Source organism: Rhinoraja longicauda, chromosome 19 (assembly GCF_053455715.1).
Source record: "Rhinoraja longicauda isolate Sanriku21f chromosome 19, sRhiLon1.1, whole genome shotgun sequence".
NCBI classification, from domain to species: Eukaryota; Metazoa; Chordata; class Chondrichthyes; order Rajiformes; family Arhynchobatidae; genus Rhinoraja; species Rhinoraja longicauda.
Genome location: NC_135971.1, coordinates 19811983 through 19837698, shown reverse-complemented (window position 1 = coordinate 19837698; position 25716 = coordinate 19811983). Strand labels below are relative to the sequence as shown.

Sequence of the window (25716 nt, the reverse complement as noted above, 5' to 3'; positions counted from 1 at the left end):
TCGGCCCACCAAGTCAGCGATCCCCGCACTTTAACACTACCCTACACACACTATGAACAATTTACACTTATACCAAGCCAATTAACCTACATACCTGTACGCCTTTGGAGTGTGGGGGGAAGCTGAAGATCTCGGAGAAAACCCACGTAGGTCAAGGGGGGAATGTACAAACTCCGAAACAGACAGCACCCGTGGTCAGGATCGAACCCGGGTCTCTGGCGCTGCAAGTGCTGTAAGGCAATGTTTTGTAATCAATCCAATACAAAGTATTCAGTGAACCATAAAGCATTTATTAAACCCATGCAGAGTGAGCAATACATACTGTTGAGTTCCTGGCTTAAGCTTACAGACTAACCAGCAAGGGAACAAGCAACAAGCTGAATATATCAGTGACTCCAGTCCTACCTAAACCCTGGACTGGATTACATAGTGGAATGTGTATCATGCATACGATATGTGGTGAAGGTTATATAGACAGGGATAAATATGGTTGATCTGCAGGCAGCGACTCTACCGCTGCGCCACTGTGCATTGTGATCCATGCACGTGCAACAACAGCCCTGGTTCGCCGCTGTGAGAAGTTCAGACAGCACGAAGAACTTCTGAAAGTTTGTCGAAGCCAGAAACATGCAGACTCTTTGTGTTTTGCCCAGCATTTCAAGATCAATTTATTGGTACATGTACCAATTAAGGTACAGTGAAATTACCATACAGCCATACTAAGTGAAAAGCAACAAGACACACAGCCACATAAAATAAAATTTTACATAAACATCCACCACAGCGGATTCCACATTCCTCACTGTGATGGAAGGTAATAAAGTTCAATCAGCTTCCTCTTTGTGTTCACCGGCGGTCGGGGGTGTTTAACCATCCGCAGTCGCCGCTGCCAACTGTCTGAAGCTTCGCGTCGGTATGATCGAAACTCCCTGCGTCGGGACGGTTGAAACATTCTCCGCAGCATGGAGCTCCCGAGTCGGCCTCTTCTTACCAGAGACTGCGGGCTTCACGGTGTTAAAGTCCACAGGCCCCGAGGTTGGAGCTCTCCACAGTCGATCCTCGGCAAAGGATCACAGCTCCGTGATGTTAAAGTGCGCGCCGCACCCGCGGCATGAAGCGCCGGGCCGGTCTCCAGGATAGGCCGCCAACTCCTCGATGTTAGGCCGTAGTGGGGACTGAGATAGATTGAAAAACAGTCTCCCCCAACTCTCCGCCCCTCACCCCCACATTAAAAAACCCCCAAGAAACTTACTTTTAACACAGACTTAAAATAATAAAAACATTAGAAAGGACAAACGGACTGTTGGCGAGGCAGCCAGTGCCAGTACTGGTGGCGCCACCCAGTGGAATACAAAATATAAATGAGAAGTCTGTTGTGTGATGACGGATTGTACACCAAAATCAAAGAACTTCATTGTACCTAGATGCGTGACAATAAAATATCACTGAATCATTGAATTGAATCAAAAACATGATAGATGCAAAGGGAAGTCTTTTCTGCATCGTAGACATTTAAATTAAAATCTACAAGGGGTAAGCAAAGGTGATTTATTTTGTTGAACCCCATCCCAGAGCTTGGTTAGATTGTACCTGGCCATATTCTTGGTGATCACACTGGTTCTCGTGTTTAACGCTCTGTTGGTACAAGGTGAGTATTCATTCTCTGGTAAAACTGTGTCCTTGTATGTGGTGGTGTGGAGTCAGTCAGAGGGTGGTGAATCTGTGGGATTCATTGGCACAGAAGGCTGTGGAGGCCAAGTCAATGGATAATGCATGGGTCGGTGCCACGGAGATGTCCAGAGGGGACCCAGCGGCAAAAGAGCAGAGGTCCGCGCAGCCGTCGATGATGGCGCTGACCAACGGACGAGGATGGACCATGTGGAAGTGAGGACTTGCCGAGGAAAGGAACAAAGGAGGACCCGGCGTGGGGGGACCGCCATGAGGGGGGGGGAGAACAATGGAAGACCTGGCGTGGGGGGACTGCCATGAGGGGGAGGGGGGAGAACAATGGAAGACCCAGCGTGGGGACCGCCGTGAGGGGGAGATGGGGGAGAACAATGGACGACCCGGCGTGCATGGACTGCCATGAGGGGGAGAACAATGGAGGACCCGGCGTGGGGGGACCGCCGTGAGGGGGGTGGGGACAAGGGGGGACTTGCCGCAGGGGTAATTTGTAAGCGCCCTTTATAGGCAACTATTTGCATACCTTGGGTATGCAAGCACAGAATTTGACTGTGACTTGTCACATGTGACAATAAAGTATTCATTCATAAAAGCTCATTCACAGGGAACCATCTGCAGATCAGGGAGATGTCAATTCTCAACCATCTGTCTCCCCATTGCTCAAATGTGCACCTTGCTCAATGTGCGAGTGCAGAAATCGGAGCCTCTCTTTTTGGAAGGCAGATGGAAAACAGTGTAGCAAACTGTGCAGTCATGCATTTTAAAGGTAAACAAAAAGACGTAGACTTTTTTTCTTAATGGGGATTGGATTCAGAAATCGGAGGTGCAAAGGGGCTTAGGAGTGCTGGTGCAGAATTCCCAAAATGTTAATTTGCAAGTTCAATCGCTAGCGCAATGTTAGCATTTATTTTGAGATGACTAAAATATAAAAACAAGGATGTAATGCTCACGCTTTGAAAGGTGCTGGTCAGATCGCACTTGGCGCATTGTGAGCAGTTTTGGGCCCTGGACAGTACAATGTTTCCCTCTCTACCCTCAAGCTCTGTGCCGAACAACAAGCACCAGTCTAAACAAACATTTTCAATCGGTCCCTGCAAACCTGCACTCTGCCTGCTTCAAAGTCTCCACCATCATTCCTGTACCCAAAAAGCCACGGATTACTGGTCTTAATGACTACAGGCCTGTCGCACTGACCTCTGTAATCATGAAGACCTAAGAAAGAGTTGTGTTGGGCCACCTGAAAAATATCATAAACACCCCTGCAGTTTGCTTACCGGTCAAATAGTTCAGTGCCATTGTCCTGAGGCTAGAGGGGTTGAACAGTTTCACTGACACTGTCTGTTACTACTTTACCCCCCACCAGCCCGTGACTCTGACTCTGGCGGTGACCAGGGAGTGACATAGAGCCGGCAGAAAGCTTCCCCTCCTCCGGCACTGGGTGGGAAATGTGCCGTCTGCCCTCACGGACAGAGTGGGGGTTGGGGAAGATGGTTAGGAACTGGTGCTGGGGATAGCCTGTCTCGTGAAGAAATGGGCGCTGTGATTTGGTGAGCTTTCGGCGCGGGGACGTGGAATGGGAAGGGTTGTGGATAGATTCTTCAGGCTCTCCTGAAGTACTGACGTTGTACTTGGATGAGAAGCCACTCCAGGTAGCACCTGGTAATGACAAGCCACGGACCAGGGGGGTGGCAGCTAGAAAGTGAGGGTGGGGCTGCATTGAGAAAGCAAGGTGTGGTGTGAGAGGCTGTGGGAAGGTGAAGCAGGAGAAGGAGGGGGAATTAGAACAATGGATTGTTTATGGGGCTGAGTGAAACATTTGTACCCTCTATTGGGAACAGTTGGAATGGTTATCATCTACTTATTGGAAGAGAACCAAACTTTCATATTAGAAATTATTCCTTCTGGCTTTTTTCCAGCACTTTTCCCAACTATTGGACCTCTCTTCGACTCCCCTGGTAGCAGTTTCTCATTATTTGCTACCTTTTGTATTAACTCTGCCTGTTCCTTTACTTCCATCAGTGTCTGAATTCGCTCCATGAACCCAGGCTTCGCCTCTTCTTTCTCAGACTGAATCATGAGGTCAATGTAAGCTGGGGTGGATAATGGGTTTGGCCTCAGAGCTATTTCTTCAAGTCGTCTAATGCTGCCCGATAATTGTTCAATCAGCACCAGAACTGTGTTCTCAACCTCAACAAACTCATGCGCAAGTAATTCCATAATATTCTGCTGGGTCATCTTCGCACCACAGGCCTTCTCGTACTTTTCTTTGAGATCACTGTATGTCTTCTTCTCCTTTTTCCTTTCATATTCAAACTTGTACTTTTGGTTGAAGTGAACATTCCAGATGCACTTGTTCGGGCAGACCGTACAGTTCCCTTCTTGGTCCATTGCAGCACAACCACGTTTACCATCATCGTTAGGAATGTTGCAGGGATAATGACAGGTAAAGAAACATTTCTGGCAGTTGGTTATATAATTACCAGTCCCGCTGATATCCGACTGTACTGGAATTGTAACATCAATCACATATTCAAAATTTTTATTTGCATCCAGCTCGGTCTGGTGTTGGTTCAGAGCTTGTTGCGTTTTCCTGAGTTCTTCCACTTTGGCGAGACCAATTCGGATCTGAATCTGCAATCCCACCACTGCAACTTCTAACTGCTTACGTTCCTTCAGAACCTCTCTCGTTAAACTCAAACTTCTGGTTTCCATTGTGTTCAGAGCTGTGAAGAATTTCTTCATGCTGTTTGCTCCCATCTTCCAAAACATTGCATCAAAGTTATCATCGTTCTCTCCCCCTACTCCGCTGTCATTGGATCTGCACTCGGTGCCACAGTTTCTAGAGGTTGGACGCTGGGCAAAAATGGCTGAATTGTTAAACTTGAAATGTACTGGCAGATCCATTTTGTCTTTGGGACACGGTACATCAGCTAATTTCAGGGCATCCAGAACGGGGGGAGGCTGTCCGTCTGCGAACGTCACCAAGATCTGAATGTTCTCTGCAATATCTTTGCCAAAAATAGAAAGAATTGAATTAAAGACATATTTCTGTGTGTGAGTCAGGCGAGGCAGGGAGGCTTGAGTAACAAAGCACACGGCGTCGATCTGATCAACACCCTGTGGGGAAGTGAAGAACTCGTGGATTTGCTCAGTGATCTGTTGATCCCAACTGATGCCCCTGGTGTCTCCGAATCCTGGCGTGTCAATGATGGTCAGAGAGTAATCGATGTTAAATCCTACCTGATGGTGGAGCTGGTAGGCAGTGATGGAGGATGTCTGACTCTCAGCCTGGGACTTTCCTGTCTGTTCCTGTATTAACTTGTATCTGAAGTCGTCTCCCCATTCCACGCCCAAGATATAATTGATCATCCCATTGATGAGGGTTGTCTTTCCTGTGCCAGTTGCTCCCAGAACCATAATTGTCTTCATTGTGTGTTTTGTGGTGGGTTTTCCAAAGGAGCATTTCATAAGCTGTTTGAATTTATCAACAACCTTATTCTGTAGTTTGAGCTTGTAAATGGAAGGGTTTCCTTTGGATATTAATTGAGTGTCTTTGAGAAGTTTCTGGGCTTTTCTGACTGATGTGGTTTCTAGTTCTACTAAAACCTCCTCACTTGCTGCACTAGATCCTGTCTTTCCGCAATCAGCAGACACTCGGACTCGGTAGTCAGTCGTGGGTTTCAGTCCCTCTAAACGATAGTAGCATTGTGTGCCTGTTGTCTTAACTTCCTCCCATGATCCACCTTTCTTGTTGAAATTAACTAACGGTTCTTCTCTATATTCAATGCTGTATCGAATTATGTTAACATCAGCTCCAATCTGACTTGGTCTGTCCCAGTACAGTGTTGGATTGGGTGAACAATCCTGGAAGACCAGATTACCAGGTGGGCTTGCCGGCCGGGTGAAGCTCTTGTAGCTCTCACTAGCCTTGCTGACCCCTACCTTGGTCACTGCTCTGTATCGGATGTGATACTCCTGGTGTGGCTGTAACCCAGTAATTGTGAAGGAGTGGCATTGATCAGGTGTGTCCAGAATTGTCCATTCCTCCTGCTGGCTAACTTGGTACTCTACCTTGTAGCCCACAATCTCACCGGCACCACGTCTTGGTGGCTGTAACTGCAGCGTCACACTGTCATGAGTTGTTCCACTACACGTAGGTATCTCTGGCTGTGATGGAGGATCAAAGCACCGGTTCTCCAGACATCCTCTATCATACAGGTAAATTGACGCTCCCATGTTGCTGTCATCCCGCACAGAACCAACAGCAAATTTTATTTTCCCATCTGCTATATTGGTGGTGGCAAATTCTAAGAATGATCCTGATAGCTCCCTCATCTTCCGGGATACGGATGACAAGTTATACCAGCTGTCACTTTGTCGTTTTGCACAGGCTCCATCAGCAGGAGGTTGTGTCTCCATTTTCTGAGCTGTGGGCGATTGGAGGTAGTTGTTTGCCTCGACCAGGTAGAGATCCCCATGATGTAATGTTGTAAATGTAAAGCAGACAACATAATCTGTGGCTAAATCCATCATCCTTTCATTTAACTCACTCTCTGATTTCACAACTGGTATGTCTTTCAATACGCTGAGGTAAAATCGCACAACCTTCATCTCCTGTGCCTTGTCATCCAGCCACGTGGTCAGTGCCTGGTGTTTGAATGGTGACTGTTCCCTGTTCTTCAGTATATTCACCAGTAACTCTTCCTCCTCACCGCCGCCCCGAATGGATGGTAGAACTTTCATTAAGGTCCCCTGGAAAACTAATCTGTACTCCAGGCACATCTTTTGGAATTGAAGTATAATATCTATAATGTCAGGAAACTGCGTGGTGACGCAGTCTTTCATTAGATCATTGGACCTCATCACGGCCTCATTGATCTGTTCTAGGACATCCTGGCAGCGATTGACCAGTCCCGCGCTGATCTCCCTCACCAGCTGAGCAGCTTTTGAGTCGAGTTTATTGAGCGGATAGAGCCAGACAGTGATGGGCACTGAATGCTCTCCACCTGGGCCGAGGAGGGTTGGGAGGGTTGCGTAGATATTGATGGCATCTTTGAAGGTGGTGGGATTGTTCTTCAGTGAGAAATCCCCATAAAAGGTGCAGCTAAATTTCTCAGAAAGAGACTTTTGTTCTTTTGTCATTTTTACGGAGGCTTCGCCCTCAATCGCAATGTTAGGGAGATGTTTAATCGTTGCCCCCATGTTACCCTGAATATCCTGTGTGTTCTCTGCTGATGAAGCCATTTGGTCAAACACAAAGAAGGCCTGGGCCCCATAGACCACTGCTGTAATGACATGGGTCGCTGAGCCCTCATCAAACACACTCGGGAAGGCAATATTCTGTCTCCCTAAGTGATTCATCGTCAGTTGCTCAAACCTGGTTGTTGTTTTGTACTGAAGGGTAACTCGTGCTTGTTGCTTAGATTCCTTTGTGTCACTGAGATATTTTGCCGACCCTTTCACCTCCACTAATCCACTCAGGAGACTCACCTTCAGTGACCCTGACACATTGAGGGCAGCGGCTTTCCTCTCCATGGAGTCTGATGCAATTATGTGAAACTCGGTGCTGGGCTGATCATGACGACCAAGGTCGCTCTGCAATGTCTGTAAGTCCCACAAGGTGACACCTATAGAATAAAACAGCGATCAAAACTGTAAAATTGAATCAACCAATGGAAATTAATCAAAGAAAACAATGTTTATTCAGTAGATTCATTCTCTGTGTTTTGTGGTTAGAAACATAGAAAATAGGTGCAGGAGGAGGCCATTTGGCCTTTCAAGCCAGCACCGCCATTCATTGTGATCATGGCTCATCATCCACAATCAGTGACCTGTGCCCAACTTCTCCCCATATCCCTTGATTCCACTAGCCCCCAAAGCTCTATCTAACTCTCTCTTAAATCCATCCAGTGATTTGGCCTCCACTGCCCTCTGTGGCAGAGAATTCCGCAAATTCACAAATGTCTGGGTGAAAAAGTTCCTTCTCACCTCAGTTTTAAATGGCCTCCCCTTTATTCTAAGACTGTGGCCCCTGGTTCTGGAGTCCCCCAACATTGGGAACATTTTTCCTGCATCTAGCTTGTCCAGTCATTTTATAATTTTATATGTCTCTATAAGATCCCCTCTCATCGTTATAAACTTCAGTGAATACAAGCCTAGTCTTTTCAATCTTTCCTCATATGACAGTCCTACCATCCCAGGGATCAATCTCGTGAACCTACGCTGCACTGCCTCAATAACAAGGATGTCCTACCTCAAATTAGCAGACCAAACCTGTACACAATATTCCAGATGGCTCTTACCAGGACCCTATACAACTGCAGAAGAACATCTTTACTCCTATACTGAAATCCTCTCGTTATGAAGGCCAACATGCTATTAGCTTTCTTCACTGCCTGCTGTACCTGCACGCCAACATTCAGTGACTGGTGTACAAGGACACCCAGGTCTCGCTGCACTTCCCCCTGACCTGACTCCATTGAGATAATAATGAGCCTCCTTGTTTTTGCTGCCAAAGTGGATAACCTCACATTTATCTACATTATACTGCATCTGCCATGCATCTGCCCACTCACTCAACCTGTCCAGGTCACTCTGCAACCTCCTAACATCCTCTTCGGAGTTCACACTGCCACCCGTCTGCAAACTTGCTGGTTTACTTCTAATTCCTTCATCCAAATCATTAATATACATGGTAAATAGTTGCGGCCAAAAAAAAAACGAGCCTTACGGCACTCCGCTCGCCACTGCCTGCCATTCTGAAAAGGCCCTGTTTACTCCTACTCTTTGCTTCCTGTCTGCCAACCAATTCTCTATCCATGTCAACACTCTACCCCCAATACCATTTGTTGTAATTTTGCTCACCAGTCTCCCATGTGGGACCTTATCAAAGGCTTTCTGAAAGTCTAGATACATGACATCCACTGTCTCCCCTTCATCCATTTTACGTCATATCCTCAAAAAATTCCAGAAGATTAGTCAAGCATAATTTCCCTTTCATAAATCCATGCTGACTTGGACTTATCCTTTTACTGCTATCCAAATGCACCATTATTACCTCTTTAATAATTGACTCCAGCATCTTACCCACCACCGATGTCAGGCTAACAGGTCTGTAATTCCCCGTTTTCTCTCTCGCTCCTTTCTTGAAAAGTGGGATAACATTAGCTATCCTCCAATCCACAGGAACTGATCCTGAATCTATTCAACATTGGAAAATTATCACTAATGCGTCCACTATTTCTCGAGCCACCTCCCTGAGTACCCTGGGATGCAGACCATCAGGTCCTGGGGATTTATCAACCATCAGTCCCCCCAATACTATTTCTCGCCTAATGCAAATTTCTTTCAGTTCCTCTATCCCCCTAGATCCTCTGTCCACACCAGTTTGCCTACAGAGCAAATAGGTCTACAGGGGATGCCATCGACACTGCTCTTCACACTGCACTGACCCACCTTGAACACCAGGGGAGCTATGTGAGGATGCTCTTCCTCGACTTCAGCTCTGCCTTTAACACGGTCATCCCGGGCAGACTGGTCACCAAACTTCCCGACTTTGGATTTTCCCAAACCATCTGCCAATGGATCAAGGACTTCCTGACCAACCGCCCCCAGACCGTCAAAATAGGCCCTCACCTCTCCTCCACCATTACACTGAGCACCGGCTCACCACAGGGCTGTGTGTTGAGCCCCATCCTTTACTCCCTCTACACTCACGACTGCGCCCCCACCCATCCCACCAACACCATCATCAAGTTCGCGGATGACACGACTGTGGTTGGACTCATCTCAGGAGGAGATGAGACAGCCTATAGGGATGAAATCCAAAGGCTGGCAGCATGGTGTTCAGTGAACAATCTGGTCCTGAACTCCTCCAAAACAAAGGAACATATAATTGACTTTAGAAAAACCAGTGTAGAATACGACCCACTCTACATCAATGGGGTCTGTGTGGAAAGGGTACCCGCTTTCAGGTTCCTGGGTACGCACATCGCAGCGGATCTTACCTGGTCTACCAACACCATCACCACAGTAAAGAAGGCACAGCAGAGACTCCACTTCCTGAGGATCCTCAGGAAAACCAACCTGCAGGAGAAGCTCATGTTGTCCTTCTATCGCTGCTCCATCGAGAGTGTGCTGGCATACTGTATAACCACATGGTATGCCAGCTGCTCAGAAAAGGACAGGAAGGCCCTTCAGAGGGTCAACACGATGGCCCAGAAGATCATCGGCTGCTCACTGCCCTCCCTGGAGCACCTGTTCAGCCTACGCTGCCTCAGTAGAGCAGGCAAAATAATAAAAGATCCATCCCACCCCGGCCACCGTCTGTTTGTTCATCTGCCCTCTGGTCGACGTTTCAGGTCGATCAAATCCCGAACAAACAGACTTAAGAACAGTTTTTACCCCAGAGCCATACGAGAACTGAACACCACCTTTGCACCAGGCAACACCGTTAAAAAATCTTGTACTTAATATAATTGTATTTATGTATTTATTTGTTTTTGCATTTATTGCATATATGTTGTACGCACCGTCAGGATTGGCTATTTTTTAATTTCGTTGTACTCGTTGCAATGACAATAAATAAATATTATTATTATTATTATTATTATCCCACATACATTCTTTGTCCCAACCCTATCAGATGCACAGAATCTCTTGCCTGGAGTGGGGGAATCAAGGACCAGAGGACCATAGGTTCAAGGTGAGGGGGAACAGATTTCATAGGAAACTAAGGTTAACTTTTTCACACAAAGAGTGGTGGGTGTATGGAACAAGCAGCCAGAGGGGGTAGACGAGGCCGGGGCTACCCCAATGTTTAAGAAACAGTTAGACAGGTACATGGATAGAACACGTTTGAAGGGATATGGACCAAACGCAGGCAAGTGGGACTAGTGTAGCTGGGTCATGTTGGCCGGTGTGGGCAAGTTGGACCGAAGAGCCTGTTTCCACATTATGACTATGACTCTATCAGAGATATTCTCTTTGTCATTTCAATCCCTCTCAAACCTTTAGATTAGTTTAGAGATACAACGCAGAAACAGCGAGTCTGCATCGACCAGCGATCCCCGCATATTAACACGACCAAACTGCACACACCCGGTACAATATTCACATTACACAAAGCCAATTATCCTACAAACCTCTACGTCTTTGGAGTGCGAAAGGAAACTGAAGATCTCGGAGAAACCCCACGCAGGTCATGGGAGAACGTACATACCCCGTACAGACAGCACCTAGACAGGATGGAACCCGGGTCGCTGGTGCTGTAGGGCAGTAGCTCTATGGCTATGTCACCATGCCATGTCTTTTCTGCATCTAGATTGTTTTCGCCCTGTCGCAGATCTGATGAGTAATCTCTGACCTGAAACATTAACGGCTTCTCTCTTGCAGATGCTGGCTGGTATGCGGAGGATGGCACCTTACCTGTAACCACAGTCTGGGACCAAATTGCCTCCTCCCTGATCTCCCACTGCCTCTCAGATACATCAACTGGCCATTATTATCCACTTTTGTGCACAGTGAGACATCCTTTCTCATAATAAAGTCCTAGAATGTTACTATCAGAATAATTGACTTCTCTGCCATGTGCTTCTCTTTGTTAAATACGGATAAGAGCAATTAATTTCAGAACCCCCGACTTTTCTAACTCCATGAACAATTTTTAGTCATAGTCATATATTCATACAGCTTGGAAACAGGCCCTTTGGCCCAATTTCCCCACACTGGCCAACATGTCTCAGCTACACTAGTCCGATCAACCTGTGTTTGGCCATATTCCTGCCAACCCAATACTATCCATGTTCCTCTCAAACTTTACTAAATATTGCAATAGTCCCTGCCTCAACTACCTCCTCTGGCAGCACATTCCACCCACCCACCAACCTTTGTGTGAAAAAGTTATCCCTCAGATTCCTATTGAATCTTTTCCCTTTCACCTTAAACCTTTGTCCCCTGATCCTCAATTCACCTACTCTGGGCAAGATACCCTGTGCATCTACCCGATCGATTCCTCTCATGATTTTATACACTTCTATAAGGTCAACCCTCCTGCCCTCCAAGTAATGGAATCCCAGCCTACTCTACCTCTCCCTATAGCTCAGACCTTTGAGTTCTGGCAAAATCCCTGTAAATCTTCTTTGTACACTTTCCAGCTTGACAACATATTTCCTATAACATGGTGCCCAGAACTGAACACAATACTCTAAATGTAATCTCACCAACATCTCATATAACTGCAACATGACCTCCCAACTTCTATCCTTAATCCTCTGACTGCTGAAGGCCAATGTGCCAAAAGCCTTTTTGACTACCTGCAACTCCACCTTCAAGGAACCATGCACCTTCACTCCCAGACCACTCTACTCTACAACACTCCCCAGAGTCCAACCATTCACTGTGTCGGTCCTATCCATGTTAGACTTTCCAAAATGCAACACCTCATATTTTTCTGTATCAAATTCTCAGCCCGCCTGGCCAACTAATCAAGACCCTGCTGCAATGGTTCACAGCCCTCTGGGCCTTATTGGTTGTCTGGTTACCCTCCCGCCCTTAATATAACCTAATCTGCTTGTGATTTTCCTTAACCTAGACACCCTCCCTACACACATTATATCATCTCCTCTCACTTTGCTCTCCCAGTTACTTTTTCAAGTTTGTCCCCCCACGACACTTTGGGCTCCCTCACTATCTAAGCTGGTCTAACATTTTGTGTCCAATGTTCTATTCTCAGTAATCTGACTGCTGAAATCCAATGTACCAACAGATTCTTTGCCCCCCTATCTATGTGTAATGCTTTTCCATTCCTATCATATGGTTTCTTATATCCAACCTCCATTACGCCTTAATAACTGGGGTACTTTTGAATTGCTGTCCTTACCTTTACCTGCCATGGGAACACTTTGGCCCTGATTGACTCCCACTAACCAGATGTGGAGTAACTTGCAAGTAGGTGATCCCAGTGTACTTTTTACCAGATTCTGTCTAATAATCATAGAGCAAAATTGTCCATATTGACCAACATGCCCTATCTAAGCTAGCCCATTTTCTCATAACCTTGTGAAGGAAAGAACTGCAGATGCTGGTTTAAATCGAAGATAAACACAAAATGCTGGAGTAACTCAGAGGGACAGGCAGCATCTCTGGAGAGAAGGAATGGCTTCTCTCTAGAGATGCTGCCTGTCCCGCTGAGTAACTCCAGCATTTTGTGTCTATCTTCCTCAAAATCTTTCCTATCCATGGACTTGTCCAAGTGTGTTTAAAATGCTGTAAGAGTACCTGCCTCAACTACTTCCTCTGGCAGCACATTCCATATACCCATCACCCTCCGGGTGTAAACATTGTCCCATAGCTTCGAATTAAATCAGGCTCCTCTCACCTTAAACCAAAGTCCTCTGGTTCTTGATTTCCCTACCTTGGGGAAATGTCTCTGTGCGTCCAATTTATCTATTCCCCTGATGATTTTAAACACATCTGAATGACCACCTTTCTGTGTCCTGCGCTCCAAGGAAAAAAGTCCTAGCCTGTCCAATAGCCAAAGCCTTCAGGTTCTAGCAACATCTCGTAAATCTCTGCTTCTTTCCAGCTCAATGCCATGCTTCCTCGAACAGAGTGACCAGTTCTCCTTCAGAGTACTCCAAATGTGGCCTCATGAATGTTTTGTACAATTGCAACATAACAGACAAAATTCTATGTGTCTGAAGGAACTGCGGATGCTGGTTTAAACAGAAGATAGACACAAACAAAGTTGGGAGTAACTCAGCGGGTCAGACAGCATCTCCGGAGAAAATGAGCACCTACTCCTTTTCTATATAGATGTTGGCTGACCTGCTGAATTACTCTAACATTTTGTGTCCAATGTTCTATTTTCAGTAACCTGACTGGTGAAATCCAATGTACCAACAGCATCCTTTGCCCCCTTATCTATGTGTAATGCTACTTTCAGGGAAATATGTACCTGTACTGCTGGATCCATCTGCTCTACCATGTTCCTCATGGCGCTCTGAGGTCCAGTCCTCGTTTGACTTCCCAAAATGCAACATCTGGCAATGATATTGTAAATCAACCTTACTAGGGTTCAGCAACTTAATTTGCAAACCATCCTTATCCCATCGGGAAACTGCACTGAAACTCACAGAGTCAAAGTCACCGTGGTAAGATTGGCAACTTGAACTTATGGCACCGCATTGACCATACTGATTTGTGTGATGACATTGCAGTACCTGGGATCAGAGTGTCCGATCGGCAGTCGTACAGCATTCCCAATTGGAAAGGACGGCCCAGAGTGGACAGTTGCAAGATCTCGCTCATTGTTGAACTGGGAGCGGACACTCAGGAAACACCAGTGACCTGAAACAGAAAGCGGAATAAAATATAACATGCTGAGTTCCAGATACATATTAGATTAGTTATTTATATGGCTTACTTAGATGTGGCCAAGTACCAAGAGGGGGATGGTGTCGGAAGGAACTGCAGATGCTAGTTAAAACTGAAGATAGACACAAAATGCTGGAGTAACAGCTGTACAGGCAGCATCTCTGGATAGAAGGAGTGGGTGATATTTTGCATCCCCATTGCTTCTATCCAGAGATACTGCCTGTCCAGCAGAGTTACTCCAGTATTTTGTGTCTACCAAGAGGGGGAAATTTGACGTAGTGAATTATGCTAATTACAAAGAAGATGAGTTGTTTGCAATATTTTTGACCAAAGGTCTTACATGATGGAGAGGCCAACATACGAATTGGATTGAATTGAAAAATAAATTTGAATGAAATGTCGCTGACGTACAGTCATGACAGTAAAGAATACAAAGCACACAATTACATAAGTTTAACGTAAACAACCATCACAGTGATTCCTCCAGGCACCTCCTCACTGTGATGGAAGGCAAAAAAAGTCTTATCTCCTCCTGTTTCCACGCTGTATCTCTAAACTAAACTGTCATGTCGTGTGCATATAAAAAATGCAGTTGGTGCTGTGTAGCTTTGAAACACTTTGTGTTCTCTCAGTGTTTGCCCGTGCACACTGTTAACCCCTTGCATAAACCGACTTCTTTGAGAAATGCACCACAGCTCCACGAGATGTTCTTTGTGTCTGTTCCTAACTGAGCCGTAATTAAGAGCACAGCTACACCCTATGTGAATGCCAGATTCAGGATACAGGTTAAACACAAAATTCTCTCCAACATTTCGCGCTGCCAACAAGGTCTGACACAGGACAATCGTCAACAATGTGGCTCCTAATCGGGTAAGTGGGTTCAATTTTACCAGCCATAGAGTAGATCCTATATTGTTGTCAGGCGACCGGAAGTTGTGTCCCCAAAAGAACAAAGTGGAGGAAAAAGTAAACGTGGTGACTTTGCTGGGCAAGATGGGTGAAGAGTTGAGACATTGTGTACAAATGTAGCTTAAGGCGTCAGAGACAGTTGCGATGCAATATGTAAGACAATAAGTACTAACACAGTAAGGTACCAAAATATCACTTACTCTCACGATGGGATGTGTAAGACAGGTGCTGGTACAGTGAGGTAAGACACAAGGTTAAGGGCATCACAGTGGCACAGCAGTAGTGTTACTACCTTACAATCCAAAGATCCAGGTTCGATCCTCACTATGGGTGCTGTGTGTACGGAGTTTGAACGTTCTCCCCAAGACCTGCGTGGGTTATCTCCCTGTGCTCCGGTTTCCTCCCACATGCCAAACACTTACAGGTTTGCAGGTTAATTGACTTGGTAAAATTGTACATTCTTCCTAGTGTGTGTATGATAGTGTTAGTGTGTGGGGATCGCTGGTCAGCGCTGACTCGGTGGGCCAAAGCGCCTGTTTCCGCGCTGTAACTCTAAACTAAACTAAACTAAACAGAGGGGTACCTTGCGCTGGTGAAAAACCTGAAGATGGTTTAAAATAATATAAAGTATTGATACTAATGATGACCTCGGTACGTATGTAAAGGAGAAAGGGGGTTTAAGGGTCAAGGTGTATGTGACCAAATGCTTCATGAAGATGAACTGTCACTAAATTAGATTGCATACCTCAGACGCCTGCAAGTCTATCTCTGTGTAGATGCTGGCTTGAGATTACAAAAGGGGTGTTGTAAAACTACAAAGGACAGGAAACGGATACAAAGGAAGAGCACAGAGTAGAATGAGCCCCTTTACAATCACCATAAAGTTGAGCACCAGGAAGATGTGTTTATGTTAATAGACTGAATTAATGATCTCGGACAATGGCCAGTGATAGTGGGTGATGATTCATTGAACTCCTATGCTCTTGCAAGACCACTCGTGTGGGGTGTCTGGTTCTGTTATCACTTCTAAAAACCCTATTGTATTTGGTGTATATAAATGCTGCTGAAACACTCTGTGGGTGAGTGGGGTCTTCGAGTGACTGTAATATGCAAGCATACTAGTTGCAGCTCTCCCACCCCGCTGGCGTGATAAAGACTTTAATATTTTACCACTTTGTGATATTGGTGTCTGTCTAGTAGAATCGAACTTTAACACATATGATGATAATAAACAACACTAAAACATGTATATACAGTATACTCGAGATTTAAAGTTGCCATTTTGGAATATAGATTGGAACAATTGGGGAATTATTTTAAACGTTGCTTTTGGGAACAAGAATATATTCCCGACGGTGTTAAAGATATTGCTCAAGAGTTATGGATTACTGCCTTTGCGCTTTCAGCTCTTTTGGGTAAGCTTGCTTTGATGTACTGACAGTGTTTGTGGGACTCCCAAATTTGAATACACTCTTGCATTTGTACATTGATTACCGAAGAGATAGGGGTTTGCAATTGAATCAAATTAGTTTGGAGGTACATGTAGGAGTTAGTACGCTACGATACGATTGAACTTTATTTATCCCAGGAGGGAAATTGATCTACCAAGAGTCATAAAACACAAAATATATGAAACGTGAAATTGAACTGACGAATGGAAAAGATTGGGGATGTGCAAAGATTGGGGGGGGGGGGGGGGGGGGTGAGGAGAGTCAGTCTACCCCACGTCAGAAAGGGGAACAGTTGTGTAGTTTGATAGCCACAGGAAAGAAAGATCTCCTGTGGCATTCTGTCCTGCATCTTGTTGGAAGCAGTCTGTTGTTGAAGGTACTCATCAGGTTGACCAGCGTGTCATGGAGGGAGTGAGCTGTATTGTCTAGGATGCTCTGCAATTTGAGGAGCATCCTCCCCTCTTAGACCACCGCCCATGAATCCATTAATTCACAAAATGCTGGAGTAACTCAGCAGGTCAGGCAGCATCTCGGGAGAGAAGGAATGGGTGATGTTTCGGGTCGAGACCCTTCTTCAGACTGACTCTGCCCCCAGGCTGGAGCCAGCCTTCCTGATGAGTTTGTTCCCGCGTGCTTAGTTTCTTGTGTTTCCCTGGGACATTAATCTGTTTCACTCACCGGTCGAGGAAATGTCCAGTAGCAACAGATAGCACACGTATTCGAACCTGGGTCTCTGGCGCTGTGAGGCGGCAGCTCTACCGCCCTAAGATGTGGCGACTTGCTCAAGCTTACCGTGGGGTCCTTTCTTGAGACTGGAATGGATTCCAAGAAGCACTTTCAGTTTCACTGTAATTTCTTGGAAACATTGGGCAATCGCAAAAATAACAATCAAGGCGCTGCGTGTGATACACAGCAAGCGGCGAGCCAAGGTAAAAACCTGAAAATGGTTTAAAATAATATAAAGTATTGATACTGATGGCCTCGGTACATGTGTAAAGGAGAAAGGGGATTTAACGGTTAAGGTCTGAAGAAGGGTGTCGACTCGAAACGTCACCCATTCCTTCTCTCCCGAAATGCTGCCTGACCTGTTGAGTTACTCCAGCATTTTGTAAATAAATAAGGGTTAAGGTGTATGTGACCAAATGTTACATGAAGATGAACTGTCACTAAATTAGATTGCATACCTCAGACGCCTGCAAGTCTATCTCTGTGTAGATGCCACAGCATCTACTGATGCTTGAGATTACAAAAGGGGTGTTGTAAAACTACAAAGGACAGGAAACGGATACAAAGGAAGAGCACAGAGCAGAATGAGCCCCTTTACAATCACCATAAAGTTGAGCACCAGGAAGATGTGTTTATGTTAATAGACTGAATTAATGATCTCGGACAATGGCCAGTGATAGTGGGTGATGATTCATTGAACCCCTATGCTCTTGCAAGACCACCCGTGTGGGGTGTCTGGTTCTGTTATCACTTCTAAAAACCCTATTGTATTCGGTGTATAAAAATGCTGCTGAAACACTCTGTGGGTGAGTGGGGTCTTTGAGTGACTGTAATATGCAAGCATACTAGTTGCAGCTCTCCCACTCCCGCTGGCGTGATAAAGACTTTAATATTTTACCACTTTATGGTATTGGTGTCTGTCTAGTAGAAACGAACTTTAACACATGTGATGATAATAAACAACACTAAAACATGTATATACAGTATACTCGGGATCTAAAGTTGCCATTTTGGAATATAGATTGGAAGAATTGGGGATTTATTTTAAACGTTGCTTTTGGGAACAAGAATATATTTCCGACGGTGTTAAAGATATTGCTCAAGAGTTATGGATTACTGCCTTTGCGCTTTCAGCTCTTTTGGGTAAGCTTGCTTTGATGTACTGACAGTGTTTGTGGGACTCCCAAATTTGAATACACTCTTGCATTTGGACATTGATTACCGAAGAAGCAGGGGTTTGCAATTGAATCAAATTAGGTTGGAGGTACATGTAGGAGTTAGTACGGCACGATACGATTGAACTTTATTTATCCCAGGAGGGAAATTGATCTACCAAGAGTCATGAAACACAAAATATATGAAACGTGAAATTGAACTGACGAGTGGAAAAGATTGGGGATGTGCAAAGATTGGAGGGGGAGGGTGAGGAGAGTCAGTCTACCCCACGACAGAAAGGGGAACAGTTGTGTAGTTTGATAGCCACAGGAAAGAAAGATCTCCTGTGGCGTTCTGTCCTGCATCGTGTTGGAAGCAGTCTGTTGCTGAAGGTACTCATCAGGTTGACCAGCGTGTCATGGAGGGGGTGAGCTGTATTGTCCAAGATGCTCTGCAATTTGAGGAGCATCCTCCCCTCTTACACCACCTCCCATGAATCCAACTCTGCCCCCAGGCTGGAGCCAGCCTTCCTGATGAGTTTGTTAATCCTATTGGCGTCTGCGTCCTTCGCCCTGCTGCCCCAGCACACGGCAGCCACCGATTGCATGGATTTAAGAATAAGGCCATTGATCAGTGGAGGATCAAAGAATGGAAAAAGGAGAAAATGTATTGAAGGATGGAAATGAGGAAATAGGAAATAGTTAAAATCCTCCTCGAAAGGGTTGTTTTCCAGCCTAGATGGGTGGAACCGTTTAATGTTATTGTAACTGGATGTTTCTCAGACATGTACCCCATTGGACATGAGAGGGATTGCAAGATGGAAATATTGCACTTAATTGAAGCACTATAAAGAATTATAACTAACACTACCAGTAATTGTGTAGGAAACAACTGCAGATAGAAAATAGGTGCAGGAGTAACAAAACATAGAAAATAGGTGCAGTCCCTCTACCCTGACCTGGTGTGAAGAAGGGTCTCGACCCTAAACGTTACCCATTCCTCCTCTCCAGAGATGCTGCTTGTCCCCGAGTTACGCCAGCATTTTGTGTCTATCTCCGGCTATACTTTACACTGAATTGTGACCAGAAAAAAAATGCTGGGGTTACTCAGCGGTACAGGTCACATCTCTGGAGAGCAATGGACATCGCCTCCTTCCGTATGAGATCCTCCACCTTTTTATTTTTGCTCAATGTTCCCGCGTGCTTAGTTTCTTGTGTTTCCCTGGGACATTAATCTGTTTCACTCACCGGTCAAGGAGACGTCCGCCTGCAGCTGGAGGGCGGTTGCAGCGATGACGATGGGACGAATGGTCTCTCTGGGAGCCTCCTCCTGCACTATCAGTGCTGAAATCGGACTTTCAACCTCGCCGGATTGACGACAAGCCCCGCGCTGGGATCTCTCATGTGCCGAGACACCTTTAGCAAATCCCAGAGTTAACTACAAGCCCAGCGACCAACGATCACGGCACACTTACACTATCCGAGTTACAGTAAGGACAATGTACAATTATGCCTAGCCAATTGACTTACGTGCAAACTCCGGACAGACAGGTCCCGTATTCAGGATCGAACCCGGGTCTCTGGCGCTGTGAGGCGGCAGCTCTACCGCCCTAAGACGTGGCAACTTGCTCAAGCGTACCGTGGGTCCTTTCTTGAGACTGGAATGGATTCCAAGAAGCACTTTCAGTTTCACTGTAATTTCTCGGAAACATTGGGCAATCGCAAAAATAGCAATCAAGGCGGTGCATGTGATACACAGCAAGCGGCGAGCCAAGGTAAAAACCTGAAAATGGTTTAAAATAATATAAAGTATTGATACTAATGATGGCATCGGTACATGTGTAAAGGAGAAAGGGGATTTAAGGGATAAGGTCTGAAGAAGGGTGTCGACTCAAAAGGCACACATTCCTGCTCTCCCGAAATGCTGCCTGACCTGTTGAGTTACTCCAGCCACAGGAGATCTTTCTTTCCTGTGGTTATCAAACTACACAACTGTTCCCCTTTCCAGCCCCTTTCCAATCACCATAATGTTGAGCACCAGGAAGATGTGTTTATGTTAATAGACTGAATTAATGACCTCGGTCAATGGCCAGTGATAGTGGGTGATGATTCATTGAACTCCTATGCTCTTGCAAGACCACCCGTGTGGGGTGTCTGGTTCTGTTATCACTTCTAAAAACCCTATTGTATTTGGTGTATAAAAATGCTGCTGACAGTGTTTGTGGGACTCCCAAATTTGAATACACTCTTGCATTTGTACATTGATTACCGAAGAAGTAGGGGTTTGCAATTGAACCAAAATAGTTTGGAGGTACATGCAGGAGTTAGTTCGATACGATATGATTGAACTGTATTATCGTCCCCACTCCCCCCATTCTCTCCTCCCCCAGCCCCACTCTTACTCTCCAAGTGTGCCCTTTGGGCCCGTCCTCCTGATCTGTGTATGTCAAGTGACCACTATAGCCATTTTTTATTTTTTTTTCCTAACCAGATGTTTTGTTTTTTTTCCTAATCAGATGTGCAGCACTTTGGTCAACGTGGGTTGTTTTTAAATGTGCCATACAAATAAAACTGACTTGACTTGACTTGCAATAACAAAAAAGACTACTTGGAAGCTTTTCGAAACAATGTAGCCGTCACAAGCTGAAAACTGGAAGCTTTTGCTGAAAACTGGAAGCTTTTGGAAACAAATGTAGCCGTCACAAGCCACAAGCTGAAAACTAAATCTGCACCGCAGCGCCCCCCTGAAAAAGGGGGGGGGCAGCGCTTTAAAACCTCTGTAACTTAAAAAACACGCGACCAAATTAAATGAAAATATCACGGCCGAGCGAGCGCGAGATTGGGGATTGAGGCGGTGCGAAAACCGTGGTGCTACGGTCCGCCGTTTTGCCGCAATCGCTGTTACGTATAAATATACGGTATATTCAGGTCAAACCCAAAAAAACAATATAAACAAGATCTGAGTTTTAATAGTATATAGATATAGATAGACTAGCGAAGAGGGCCCGTTGGGCCCATTCCCACCCCCCCCATTCTCTCCTCCCCCAACCCCAATCTTACTCTCCCCACACCCCCCTTTCCCCACGACCTCCCCTTTTCCCAGTACCCCTATCTCCCCCACCACCAAGCCCCCTCCGGGCGACCCCTGTTGTCCCCCTCCCCAGTCCCCATTCTCAGACCCCGCCACCATTCTCTCTCCCCCAGACACACTCTTACTCTCCCCCACCCCCCCCCCTTTCCCCAGCACACCCATTTCCCCTACTCTCTCTTGCCCCCAGCACCAACAGGTCAGGGGGGGGGGGGGGCGCATCAGTGAAAGGTCGGGGGGGGGGGGGGGAGGGGGGAGCGCATTAGTGAAAGGTCCGGGGGTGGGGGGGGGGAGCGCATCAGTGAAAGGTCGGGGGGGGGGGAGGGGGGAGCGCATTAGTGAAAGGTCCGGGGGTGGGGGGGGGGAGCGCATCAGTGAAAGGTCGGGGGGGGGGGGGGGGGGAGAGCATCAGTGAAAGGTCCGGGGGGGGGGGGGGATAGCGGGGAGAGGATCTCCCGGGTGTTGGAGAGAGGAGAGAAGCAAGGGGAGAGAGGAGAGAAGCAAGGGGAGAGAGGAGCACAGACGCATAGCAGCGCCACGCTGAAAGCCTTCAATAAATCAATCGGAGGGGGGTGCATGGGCATTTTGAAGGCCATGGAAAAAACGGCTGGAATGTTTTTTTTTTTTTACTAAAACCTCTGTAACTTTAAAAATATACGACCGAATCAAATAAAAACATCATTTTCCACCAGCGTTCAGCGTCGTGATTAAGGCGGTGCAAAAATCGTGGCGCTACGGTTCACCGTTTTTGCCGAAAATCAGCCGAAAAAATGAGAGATTTTTTTTGAGACTTTTAAACCTCTGTAACTCAAAAACTATACGACCGAATTAAATAAAAAATATCATTTTCGGCAAGCGTCCAGCGGTGTGATTAAGGCGGTGCAAAGATTGTGGCGCTACGCCTCACCGTTTTGCCGAAATCACTGTTACAAATATACATACAAGTCAGAGTTTTAGTAATCACTTCTAAAAACCCTATTGTATTTGGTGTATAAAAATGCTGCTGACAGTGTTTGTGGGACTCCCAAATTTGAATACACTCTTGCATTTGTACATTGATTACCGAAGAAGTAGGGGTTTGCAATTGAACCAAAATAGTTTGGAGGTACATGCAGGAGTTAGTTCGATACGATATGATTGAACTGTATTTATCCCAGGAGGGAAATTGATCTACCAAGAGTCACAAAACACAAAATACATGAAAAATGAAATTAAACTGACGAGTGGAAAAGATTGGGGATGTGCAAAGATTGGAGGGGGGGGGGGGAGGGGGAGGAGAGTCAGTCTACCCCACGACAGAAAGGGGAACAGTTGTGTAGTTTGATAACCACAGGAAAGAAAGATCTCCTGTGGCGTTCTGTCCTGCATCTTGTTGGAACCTGTCTGTCGCTGAAGGTACTCATCAGGTTGACCAGCGTGTCATGGAGGGAGTGAGCTGTATTGTCCAGGATGCTCCGCAATTTGAAGAGCATCCTCCCATCTTAGACCACCTCCCATGAATCCAACTCTGCCCCCAGGATGGAGCCAGACTTCCTAATGAGTTTGTTAATCCTATTGGCGTCTGCGTCCTTGGCCCTGCTGCAGATGCTGGTTTAAATTGAAGGTAGACACAAAATACTGGAGTAACTCAGTGGGCCACGCGGCATCTCTGGAGAGAAGGAAACATAGAAAAATGGGTGCAAGAGTAGGCCATTCGGCCCTTCGAGCCACCACCGCCATTCAATATGATCATGTCTGATCATCTAAAATCAGTACCCCGTTCCTGCTCTTTTCTCATATCCCTTGATTTCTTTAGCCCGAAGAGCTAATTCTAACTCTCTCTTGAAAACATCCAGTGAATTGGCCCTCACTGCCTTCTGTGGCAGAGAATTTCACAGTTTAGGGCGGCACGGTAGCGCAGCGGTAGAGTTGCTGCTTTACAGCGAATGCAGCGCCGGAGACTCAGGTTCGATCCTGACTGTAAGGAGTTTGTACGTTCTCCCCGTGACCTGCGTGGGTTTTCTCCGAGATCTTCGGTTTCCTCCCACACTCCAAAGACGTACAGGTATGTAGGTTAATTGGCTGGGTAAATGTAAAAATTGTCCCTAGTGGGTGTAGGATAGTGTTAATGTACGGGGATCACTGGGCGGCACGGACTTGGTGGGCCGAAAAGGCCTGTTTCCGGCTGTATATATATGATATGATATGATATGATATGATTCACAACTCTCTGGGTGAAGAAATGTTTCCTCATCTCAGTCCTAAACAGCCTACCCCTTATTCTTAAATTGTGACCCCTGGTTCTGGACTCCCCCAACATCGGGAACAATTTTCCTGCATCGAGCATATCAAATCCTTTAAGAAGTGTATATGTTTCCAGAAGACCCCCTCTGATTCTTCTAAATTCCAGTGAATACAAGCCCAGTCGACCTATTCTTTCAACATATGTCAGTGATGGGTGACATACGACAGAATCGGTGACATTTCGGGTTGAGACCCTTCTTCAGACTACCAATAATTGGCTGGATTTGTTTCTGTTTCTTTGCAGGTTTCTAATATGCATGCATTAGGCTGGAAACACGAGTGCTCCGAATAGACCACATTAAATCAAACGCACTATTAGAATAAGGATCAAAACGGCGGACTGGATACATTCGTAAACAGTGGTAGGAACACAACCACCTGAACTAATGGAGCCACACTATGATAGGACAAACGGTGGAATGTGTAGGGGGAAATATTGCCTGGACAGTTTGGAATTGTAGTGTTTGGGGTTCACGTCCAGGAGATGAAAAGGGAGAGACACAAATGAGGTTTATGTCTTGTAGTAGTTCAGGGACCCAATTAATGTAATATGTGGAGATCGATGCTGTATGCTTTAGTTAAATGGGTATTCGACGTACCTATCACTGATTACAACTATAGAGAACCCAACCCAATTAGTTTGGTTTGGAGATACAGCGCAGAAACGAACCTTTCGGCTCACTGAGTCCGCACCGACCAGTGATCTCCGCATATTAACACTATCCAACAAACACTCGGGACAATTTACATTTATACAAAGCCAATTAACCGACAAACCTCTACGTCTTTAGAATATGAGAGGAAGCCGAAGATTTCAGAGAAAACCAACGCATTCACGGGAAAACGTAACATCTCCGTGCTGACAGCACCCGTAGTCGGGATCAAACCCGGGTTTCTGGCGCTGAAAGCTCTGCAAAGCAACAACTCTACCGCTGTACTGCCCAGACTTAATGATATTACGGTTGTAAATGGTCATAGGTTAGTGGTAACCCCGAATGAAGAAAAAGTAATCTTTTTTTCCTTTATCGTCACTTTCAGGCGACGCTTAACCTTAAAGGGTTGGCCATTCAGAATAGTGCTCTGCACTTGCAAAGGAATTAATGCATTTTCGTTAAGGGAGCAGTTATTGGAGAAGGGGTTAACAAGACTAGTAGAGATAAAGGGAACAGGATATGCAGCACGGAAATCCACAGTTAATGTGATATTTGTTGCAGGGAAGAGTGAACAATTAGAACAGCTGAAAGAGAAGATAGAAAAGGTACAGAGAATCACATCAATGATATTTGAAGATACTGAGACATAGAAACATAGCAAATAGGTGCAGGAGTAGCAAAACATAGAAAATGTCCCTCTACCCTGACCTAGTGTGAAGAAGGGTCTCGACCCTAAACGTCACCCATTCCTCCTCTCCAGAGATGCTGTTTGTCCCCGAGTTACGCCAGTATTTTGTGTCTATCTCCGACTATACTTTACACCCAATTGTGATCAGAAACAAAAATACTGGTGTTACTCAGCGCCGCAGGTCGCATCTCTGGAGGGCAATGGACATCGCCTCCTTCCGTATGAGATCCTCCAGCGTTGTATTTTTGCTCAATGTTCCCGCGTTCTTAGTTTCTTGTGTTTCCCTGGGACATTAATCTGTTTCACTCACCGGTCGAGGAGACGTCCGTCAGCAACTGTAGGGGGGTTGCAGCGATGACGATGGGACGAATGGTCTCTCTGGGAGCCTCCTCTTGCACTGTCAGCGCTGAGGTCGGACTTTCAACCGCGCCGGACTGACGATAAGCCCCGCGCTGGGAGCTCTCATGTGCCGAGACGCCTTGGGCAAATCCCAGAGTTAACTACAAGTCCAGCGACCAAAGATCACGGCACACTTACACTATCCGAGTTACAGTAAGGACAATGTACAATTATGCCAAGCCAATTGACCTACAAACCGAAGATCTTGGAAAACTCCCCACGCAGGTCCCGGGGAGAACGTACAAACTCCGGACAGACAGCACCGTATTCAGGATCGAACCCGGGTCTCTGGCTCTGTGAGGCGGCA

General features: G+C 46.0%; 1 protein-coding gene across 3 annotated transcripts; it reads right to left on the bottom strand.

Annotated features, from left to right (window-relative positions):
• Positions 1-285: 285 nt before the first annotated feature.
• LOC144603190 (uncharacterized) lies at positions 286-25716 on the bottom strand. Of its 3 annotated transcripts, XM_078416362.1 has the most exons (5): positions 25321-25716; positions 19829-19956; positions 19547-19714; positions 13905-14031; positions 286-7310 (listed from the first exon to the last, which is right to left on the bottom strand). In XM_078416362.1, the coding sequence occupies exons 4-5, from the start codon at positions 13990-13992 to the stop codon at positions 3538-3540; spliced, it is 3861 nt and encodes a 1286-aa protein (XP_078272488.1). In that variant the 5' UTR covers positions 13993-14031; positions 19547-19714; positions 19829-19956; positions 25321-25716; the 3' UTR covers positions 286-3537. The 3 variants fall into 3 exon arrangements, with proteins under 3 accessions (XP_078272488.1, XP_078272489.1, XP_078272490.1); XM_078416363.1 differs by lacking the exon at positions 19547-19714; XM_078416364.1 differs by lacking the exons at positions 19547-19714; positions 19829-19956; positions 25321-25716 and adding an exon at positions 17097-17176.

Coding starts and splice junctions, on each gene's coding strand:
- LOC144603190 (XM_078416362.1), bottom strand. CDS start 13,992: ATGAGCGAGATCTTGCAACTGTCCACTCTGGGCCGTCCTTTCCAATTG. Junction 7,311..13,904: donor ATCGGACACTCTGATCCCAG/GTACTGCAATGT, acceptor TTTATTCTATAG/GTGTCACCTTGTGGGACTTA.